Source organism: Eucyclogobius newberryi, unplaced genomic scaffold (genome assembly GCF_026437365.1).
Source record: "Eucyclogobius newberryi isolate DKJ021-1_F unplaced genomic scaffold, fEucNew1.0.hap1 SCAF_13, whole genome shotgun sequence".
NCBI classification, from domain to species: Eukaryota; Metazoa; Chordata; class Actinopteri; order Gobiiformes; family Gobiidae; genus Eucyclogobius; species Eucyclogobius newberryi.
In genome coordinates this window covers 20516299-20525980 of record NW_027315757.1, presented here as the reverse complement: position 1 = coordinate 20525980, position 9682 = coordinate 20516299, and the positions used below count along the sequence as shown (strand labels likewise).

General features: G+C 40.9%; 1 protein-coding gene across 1 annotated transcript; it reads right to left on the bottom strand.

Moving 5' to 3' along the window:
- Positions 1–1763: 1763 nt before the first annotated feature.
- Positions 1764–8707, bottom strand: mettl2a (methyltransferase 2A, methylcytidine). The gene is made up of 9 exons (XM_072442157.1): positions 8526–8707; positions 7614–7702; positions 7248–7516; positions 6547–6596; positions 6407–6467; positions 5725–5864; positions 4803–4909; positions 2060–2125; positions 1764–1986 (listed from the first exon to the last, which is right to left on the bottom strand). Exons 1-9 carry the CDS (start codon positions 8687–8689, stop codon positions 1823–1825), a joined length of 1110 nt encoding a protein of 369 aa, XP_072298258.1. The 5' UTR covers positions 8690–8707; the 3' UTR covers positions 1764–1822.
- Positions 8708–9682: the final 975 nt, after the last annotated feature.

Sequence of the window (9682 nt, the reverse complement as noted above, 5' to 3'; positions counted from 1 at the left end):
CCCCCCACCTGGTGCAAGTGATGCCCAGAGCGAGAGCTGATATGGATGCCACTATCTTGTGTGTGTTCCCCCCCCCTCCTCCTGCTTCAGATGAGGGGAAATGTCGGGTTCTTCCCTCGGAGCTCCGCACAAAACAAAAGTTGCGTCCTGTTGTTGTGCCCTTTGCGCGCACTATGTCGGGGTGTTTCGTTCCGCACAATGGCGCACGCACGACCCTCCAAGACTTTTAAGACCCCCCACCACCACCTGGCGTAAATGATGCCCCAAAGCGAGCGCTGGTTCCCCGGATATGCCCCGCTTGTGGTTCCCCCTCCGCCGCTGGTGAGGACGCGGGGTCGGGGCTCTCGCGTTTGTCGCTCCGCCAAAGTTGCGTCTCGTCCTCGCGGGGAATAAAACCAAAGTGTTTCGGAAGTTGAACTGGTCCCAGACAGTTTTTTTTTTTTTTTCTATGTAAACAAAAATGTTCTAAGATCTCATGTTTTCTCGTGAGAGTGTTGGAAGAATTTGCACCTTGGTTCTGCGCCGCATCTCTGGTCTCTGCGCAATCCACTGATGGAAGCTGCAATTCCCTGCTGTTTCCACGTTTTCCACAATGCTCAGTGATGACGGTTTAGCTGGTTAATTATTGTTTTCAAGTTTGCATATCAGTCCATTTTTCAAATATGCAGAAAGAAGAGCATTAATAACGTGATCATAAAAGGGGGAACAACCTGTAGTGCAATACATGCCACAAAATGCTAATGGAGTCTGTAAATAGAGTTGGCTGATATTGAGAAATGTATAATTTGAACAAAGAGTTGAATGCAATTAAACCTATTAAAAATGAGGGGAAAAAGTTAAGTAGAAGTACATTTAACAGCGTATAAAATGTGTTTTCTGCACTTTAGGGGTTTAATTGGTTCTACTTTACAGTGAACATATAATTTATCAAGCATGATTTAGGCTCAGTAATCAATTAAGGTGAGGGTTAAAATTAGGGTTGTTAAGAGTATTAGTTAAGTAGTTACTAAGCCTGAATAATTCCTAATAAACTATTTGTTCACTATGAATGAAGGTTTTGTTCATGCTTTACCAAGGCAGGAATAAATGTAGCTATTAGGTAGTAGTGATTTTATTTTAGTTTTGAGTTTACTGTAAATAAGAGTAATTTTCTTTTTTGTAAATTTACATTTATACTAGATTTAAATATTTATACAGATAAGTATATTTTTAAGAAAAACATTTTATTATTCCACTTCCGTTTCTAATTTTTGTGCCTAATCTACGTTGCAATGCTGGAATTTCCCCTTTGAAGCACAAATAAAGTTATCTGACTTAAACCACAACAAAGATACGTAGAAAGTGTTTTTCAGACTTCCTATAAGTGATCTGTTCTTCTGTATCTACCTCTGTATCTACCTGCGTTGCACCAATGAAATTTCCCCATGTGGAACAATAAAGGAATATCTTATCTTAAAAGCACATTTTAGCACAATCTTGATGCATTGTTAAAATACTGTCTGAATATCGTTAGCGAAATAATGCAAAAAAGAAATGTGTGTCAATATTGCTCACCCCTGAATGTACATTTTAAAAAACAATCTTAGAAAAACTGTTTATTTGGAACACGTTAAAAACAGGATTTTGTCAAACACTGATTATTTTACGTGAGCTGTTGTCAATAAAAAAAAAAAAAAAACGTCCATCAATATTAACAGCAGTCTCTCTACACTGGTAAAAAATAAAGAAAGACCAATGAAGCAGCCATTGTCACTAGCATCGGTTTCGGATGATTATTTTTAGGTTTCGGGGTCTTTAAAGTCGTGATTGTGGTCCTTTTCTTTCAGCTCGGGGTCCCTGTGGTGCGTTCCAGGCCTTTGCGGTACTTGCACTGGATCCAGACTCGATACATGGTCAGCTGCTTCCCTCTGTTCACCTGAAGGCGTCGGTCCACCAGGTTCTGCACTTTCTCCAAACCGGCCGACGCGAACAGCACGTGAAGTTCGTCTGAAACGCCAAACACGATGATTAAAATGTGTGAAATTAATACGAGAGAGAATTGTTCCGGTGCGATTTCCACCTTGAGTGAAGAAGTATACTCGCGTGCCGTCTCCGCGGACGTAGAAGTTTTCTGAAAGGCACCTTCCTGAAAATGAGACGCAAAACATGGTGGTGAACGTTTTGTTCCTAAAACAATACTTTTACATTACAGACATTGTTAGTATCCGCTCTGCTGAGACTCTGTTTACCGGCTTTATTCCAGGGCTGACTCTTCTTCATCTTCCTCTCCTTTGATGTACAGCTTTATTCTTTAGGCTTTATTCTTTAGGCTTTGATATGTCATTGCGCCTGCTTCTCTGTGGGTATTTAAGCTCAGTCGGCGACTGTTAAATAAACTCTACTTTGCCTTTATCCGGACTGCGTTTGGGTTTTTGCCACCGGGACCATAACAGATATAGTGTGTGTTGATTGTTGAGATTCGAGTATGAAAGTCAAGAGAATCTGTTCAAGCGATAATCATGAATATTCAGGTCACAATAATCAACAAATGAATACTATTTAGAAGTAAAATCATGTCATTTCCATTCAATCAAATGTAAATCATAATCTCTCATTCACAAATTCCATAAAGCTGACCACAGAATTTTTGGACAGCAAAAAAATGAAGGATTAAGGAAGAATCATCATGAATAATAGTTAAACTGTGGCATTTTTCTGCTCAATAATCTTAACACTATAATTTTATAAAGTTACTTTACAGATTTATCACTTGTTTGTTCTGGCTGTAAAGGTTATTGGTGTGTAACAACGATATATACTTTCAGTGAAATTATCTGTATTTTTACCACTGGAGTAACACAATATACCGTATTTACCTCGCTGGCCTCTCAATTTATACTCCAGAGTGACTTATATTTGATATTATTCGTTATGTTCACATGACAACCACAAGAGGGCGCTCTAGGCAACGCAGAAGATGAATCTGCACTTTCTGTTGTTTAGAAGTGACAGGGAAGATGAATTCAATGGATTTAGTGATTTGGGGTAAAACTGATGCTTTGGTAAACTTGTTAGCATGTTCTTTATGCTATAGTTATCTGAATAACTTAATATGTTACGTTAACATACCAGACACAGTTCGTTGTCTGTGCGTCATGTAGCTGAAGGTGTTAGCGTTAGCATACGTACACCTATTCACCATGTTCTCTAATCTGTTATTTTTTTAAACTGCATTTCAAGATTAAATGTCTGTTCTGGATTTGAATGAATACATTTCCCCCAAAAAAGCGACTTATACTCCAGTGCGACTTATATGTTTTTTTCTTCTCTATTATGCATTTTTGGCTGGTGCGACTTATACTCCAGTGCCACTTATAGTCCAGAAAATATGGTAGACTGAGAATGACAGAACCTCTCCATCGACTCGAAGTTAAAAAGAAGTTGGACGAACAAAGTGGCACAGATCTGGACGGCGTTCATGCACAACATTAACCTAGCATAGCGCTCTACGTTGTTGTTGTTGTTGTTGTTTTATGGCGGTTGGCATCCAAGTGTTGCATTACCGCCAGACTTTATTCCTCAGACTTTGTCGTAGTCCTCACGTTTAAAATTGCACTGCGTGATATTCGAAGTACCGTATTTTCCGCACTATATGGCGCACGTAAAAGTCTTTAACGTCCTCAAAAGCTGTCTGTGCGCTTAATAGTCCGGTGCGCTTAATATATGGTTTATTTCTGGTTGTGCTTACTGACCGCGAAGATATTTTGTGTGGTACACGGTGTATAAAGAAGATTTGGGACACGAGACGCGATGCGCGACTATAGTTACAGTACTCCGGTACAGGAAGTCCCAACAACATGTGTGCAAAGCATTCTGGGAACAGTAGTCTTCTGCTACACGCGGCGCACGCAAAACTTTGTCAAAACGTAAACAACATTTTCAGTCAGGCACAACGCAGACACCTACCGGTAAATGAAGGACCCCAAGAAACTGGAAGGTCCCAAGATGGCTACTACCAAGAGACCATTGGATCTGTTATTATCACAAGAAATGCGCTTACGGGCTAAATTATCAGTCATCTGTGGTCAGAGGCCGGAAGGCCGGAATCATCACTGAACTGCCGCGTGGATCCGAGATGCGGCATCACATGACCAAAGAGATTTTAGCACGGAGCACTATCGGCGTTTTGGCTGCTTTTACCATTATGCGCCCCAGCAGACATTAAACCGGGACACACGGGACAAAGTCTGTGTGAAACCAGGACAAATGCATCGGAACACGGGACGTAAACAATCGGGGCTGGTCATAGCTATGCGGGATATACTTCAGCTGCATTTGAAGGATTTGATGACGAGGAATGAACTGAAAAAGTGAGTGTATTGTGTTGTATTTTACGTGTTGCAACTGAACGAGGCTGGGAGTTGTTGTGGACATGCCAACTGTCTTTTAGCGGTAGCAGAGTGTGTTTGTATTTTACGTGTTTACAAGTGATCTTGACTGAGAATTCATTTGGATATTCTAACGTGTCTGTTAGCGATAGCAGAGTGTGTTTTGATGTTGAACAATGTTGATCTGAATGAGTTGAACGCATTTAATACTTAGACTTATCCGTCTGTTTTGTTTATCTTATGCGCTTTATCGTCCGGTGCGCTTTATGTATGGACCAGTACACATGGTACACAGATAGCTGATGGTGCGCTTAATAATCCGGTGCGCCTTTTCGTGCGCAAAATACGGTATATATGATTAATAAAAACCATCAGAAACGGGGTAAAAATAACTCCCCTCACAAGTTCTCCGTCATTAACCCAGACGACGCTGACCTTTCTTGAATCGTAGCTGTGCCATGTCGTAGCGGCCGTAGTCTCGGAGCAGCATCATCCCTCCGGGCTTCAGCAGCCGAGCCAACCGACTGATGGACTCCTGCATCCTGAGAAACACGTCCAGCGTTTACTCACTTAATCATAATGTTTTAGTTCCAGTCCCAGGTCAGGATTTAGCGTTGTTTCTTTGGGCATCCAACTGGCAGTGTGCAAGGGTCTCACTGAGGTCTTGGTTTTAGTCCAAATGTTTTAGTAAAAACCCAGCTATGATCAATTCCCAAAGTTTCCCCTAATTTTCTATTTAGTAATTTATTTATTGTGTCAATATCCAGCCAACTTCAACATGTATTATTTTACTTTGCATTGCAACATTAAAATTTCCCACTTTTCTTGTAGTTGCTTAACTACAGAGTAACATTTTTGAAGATGTTATTTATTTTAAGATAAGATAAGATATTCCTTTATTGTCCCACATGGGGAAATTTCATTGGTGCAACACCATTATAGCAGTACTTGTACACTTTTTGGCAACTCTGTCCAACTCTTGTACCTGGAAAAGTTGGAAATACGCCCTTTATCAATAGGTGCACTGTGTACATTTTCTGGTGGAGGGTCCGACATGTCTCCGAGATGTTACTGCTTTGCCTGGAATGTTTCACAGCGTGGCATTAAACATATCCATCCCGCATTCATCAATAACTGGCGCTTTTATTGCTCAAAAACGTGAATTTTTTACTGCGAGCGGATTCACCCTTTTCGCAGATCTCGCCCGCACCTTCTCTTCTCAGCATAATGACCGTGGAACCGAGCGACCGAGGATTCAAAGCAAAGCAACAACATCTCCATGGAGACAAGAAGCTAGCGTACCCTCCACCAGAAAAGCTACAGAGCGCGCCGTCGACTTGAAAATGAGAGTCCGTACTTGTCTGGATGCAGCGCCGACAGCACAAAGATCAGGACCAGGACATCCAGGGTCCCGTCGGGGATGGGGTAACCGGCTCTCACGTCACTCATATCGTGAACAAAGGCGAAGCAGCGCCCAGGGTCGTACTCCGGATTGGTCTGAAGACAAGCGGACAGCGTTAACTCATTAGTGATCCACAGACTTGGAGGATGGATACAGGCAGCCAGAGGTAGTTACATTTACCGTATTTTCCAGTTGCACCTTTTTTCATAGTTTTGACCGGGGTGCGACTTATACTCATATTTCTACTTATATACTTATACTCCGGAGCGACTTGTATGTGATATTATTTGTTACTTTCACACTTGCAACCACATTTTATACTCCAGTAATACTTGTATATGTTTTTTTCTTCTCTATTATGCATTTTTTGGCTGGTGCGACTTATAGTCCGGAAAATACGGTACACAATAGTTTAGATTACTATTATTGACAACATAAAAACACATGTTGTTCCTTAAATAACGTGAGATTTTCCGCTACAATAATGCAATTGGTTCCGTTTGCTGCATGGTTTATATGTAGTTTAGTATTAATTGACTGCACTTCACAAGTTACTGCTATTTGCAATGATTACTATATACTTTTAAAGACTATAAATCAATATTCACTGTTAAATCGATTGATCTTAATCACTTACCTTTACTAACTCCACCGCCGTACTGGAGAAATCACAACAGTAAACAAACAGACTGGGATCACTGTGAAAAGTAACGCAAATGTGAGAAGAAAAGGAGAAAATAAGCATTGTATTTTAGTGGTTATTTTAGGTCCGCTCACTTGTTGGTCTTCAGTATTGGAAAGACTGTATTGCCAACGCCGCAGCCGACCTATCGCACACACGTTAAACACTTTTAAACACAGTTATTGGAGCCAGAAATCTAAAAACCCATGCCAACAACACCAAGTTCACCAACAGAAAATAAACAGTTCATCTTTTGAACCATAGAGAAAGATTTAGGGCCGTACAGACTTGCTTCATAATACTTACAACTGAAAAAGTATTGCAGTAATAGTTACATAAACACAATAGGCTAATGTGCTGTGACATTTTTCAAGCATTTAAAGATAAGCTAGTTTTCTGGAGTGCCGCTGCTCGTCTCCATGGAAACGTTATTGCTGGACTGTGTGGATTGGTCCAGAGTATGACATTAAAAAGATGATCTCAATCTTAATTTTGTTACAGGAGTTTTTATTGCTTAAAAATACCCTTAAAAAGCTTAAAACTTGGCCAGGATACACAAATTGAATGCCATACCGTGGAACATTCCAGTTGAAGTCAAAGTCTATTTTTAATTGATTTATAACACTTTTATGCATGCCCTTTATTTTAAAATCAGTTAAATTTCGCTATCATCATTATTCACTGTTTTAAATTACGGTTTTCGGACTCTGAAGACATTGCATCTCCATGGAGACGAGTGGAGGGCGTACACTCTCCACCAGAAAAGTTACATAGTGCACCTTTAGTTACGACTCGCCTCTAAAATACGATACGCCGCCGTGGCTCCCGGGAAGCGTTCGCCGGCGAGCGCGAGCGCCTCCACGCCTCTGCAGAGCTCCGGCGCCGCACCGTCCCGCTGCGCGTCCTCCGGGCCGGGCTTTTCCACAGGCGATCCCGGTCCGGAACAGCGCTGGGGGGCGAGCTCCGGGAACTCGGTGAAGAGCCAGTGTCGGTCTTTGAAGAACCGGTTTTCGTGGACGGTGTAGAACTCATTCCAGAACGAGTTTGCCTTTGTGTCGAACTCCTCTGCGCGGAACGAAACGCAAGAGATTTTAGTCGACCATGTGCCGTTTAATGTCATCTGTACTAGCCAACGTTTTGAATCAGAAAGTATGTTATTCACCTTGTTTTTCAGCAGGCAGTGGCTGGCTGTTCTCCAGGACTTTCTTCTTTGCCGCACTTTCCTGCTCCTCGGTCCACTCCACGTTGTCCCTGTTTAGATCAGACGGCCATTGTTAATCGTGGCCAAGAATATTGTCAATAATTCAATATTGTGAAGTTACATCAACACTAGTGCGATCTGCCTTTAGTTGACGAGTCCTTTAGTCGAGTTGAACTGTTATATCGTCATAATCATCCCGCATTTTTATCAGTGGGTGTTTTTAAAAGGACCATAGCGGAAAAGAGAAGACGTGGAAGGGCTTAGCAGGAGTTTTTGAGAGTAAATTGTGAATTTCATCTCCTTTTTTGATTAATTACCAATCGACTAAAGACACGGGCCATGCCTTGAGTTGACTACAGCTCTAGAACACGCAATAAGAAGAGCACATAATGTCACTTTTCAGGTTATATTATGTAACTATCTAAAAAGCCAGGTTTAGCCCCAATTAAAACCTGAAATAGTCTTGTTATAGACCTGGTGGTACTTGGAAAGCCAAATGTGAAAGGTTTGAGAGCGAAAAGAAGCCTAATAAAACATTGAACGGCGTCTCGTGGGGTCAAACATGCCAGTCAGTAAAGTGAGCCAAATAATGACCCTCCAGAACTACACTACAAATCATTTCACACTTGTTTGTTTGGTAGACTCCATATTTGTTCATTCATAGTGGTTATGCTTTGAGAATCCAAGTAAAGAGTCATGAAAGAGTGTGTCCACAGGTTTGACAGTTAGAGTAAATAGTGTAAATAACCAGAGATATTGTCTTGAAATGTCTTGGTGAAGCGGAGCACAGTGACACGTGATTATAACAGTGCAAAATCAAAACAGATGCATTGTCAGCGCACACATTCCCCTCGTTAAATCTGTTTTACGTACCAGGCGTTGTGTTGAAAAACCTGCCGCGGATCCGTGAGAAAGCGGGTCCCAAACTGTGGTCTCTTCCCCTCCTCAGAGGCAGAATCGGGCAGAATAAGCTGAGTTTCTCCGGTTTCTCCGGTGCCTGGCTCCTCCGCTCCGTGCGCGGCATGGGGCACCGCCATGTTGGATCTGACGCAGCGGAAGAACGTGACGTGCTGCGTTTACGCGACTACGTCACACCACGTAAATATAAACTATACGAAGAGTTTATACAGATTTTAGTGCTAAGTTCGTCTTAGAGAAAAGTTTTTGGGTTAAAAAAAAACTAAAAACGTTTAAGCACAAGTTTGTTTGTTTTTGTTATCATATGTTTTGTTATAAGAAAAAGAATAAAAAGAACACTGGTAAATTTCCACAATTTACTTAAAGCAGCACCGTGAACATTTCCTCACTATGTGCAAGTGAATAGGCCTAAGATGGACTCAAAGGCAATCACAAACATTTGATCACATTTGAAAGACTAAACTTTTCTTTTTTTCTTCTTTCTTGTCTTTCTTTTTTACTCTAGTGTGTCTTAACCTTTCTTTTCTTTTGATTCCTTGTTCTTCTTGAGGTCGTATTTTGAAATTGACCCAAATTGTTTTCTCTGGATCTATCTTCATTTTGTTTGTTCTTGGACTCTTTTCTGCTCAGTTGAAGCGCGGATATTGAGTTGAAGTAACACAATGTCCTCTAGAGGGAGACATTTCATCAGAGGCAATGGAACCGTCATGTGTCTGCAATGTACTGTCCAGTTCACTGTCCAGTTCACTGTCCTGTTGTCTACTGTCTATTACTATATTAGCCATTCTTACTTCGGCTAAACACTTAATAACGAACCATTTACCATGTTTTACCATATTTCATATTAATATAGGTAGACATTTTTGATGAATTCATAACTTTTAATCTATAGGCTCAGGCCCGGAAGGATGTAGTTGTGGTTAGACAGAAGGAAGGCAGTAAAACCATGTTCTTTTATCTTGTTCTTATGTAATCATTTTGACATCTTGTCATTAAGAAAGATAAACATTTTGAACCATGAAGGTTTGTACATAGTCTATGATGATGTCCATGTAGGGACGCTTTAAGTGTATTATTTTCTTTATCATAGTATATATTTTGTATTATCTTAC

Coding starts and splice junctions, on each gene's coding strand:
- mettl2a (XM_072442157.1), bottom strand. CDS start 8,689: ATGGCGGTGCCCCATGCCGCGCACGGAGCGGAGGAGCCAGGCACCGGA. Junction 6,597..7,247: donor CGGCGTATCGTATTTTAGAG/GCGAGTCGTAAC, acceptor TGTGTGCGATAG/GTCGGCTGCGGCGTTGGCAA. Junction 6,468..6,546: donor CCAATACTGAAGACCAACAA/GTGAGCGGACCT, acceptor TACTTTTCACAG/TGATCCCAGTCTGTTTGTTT.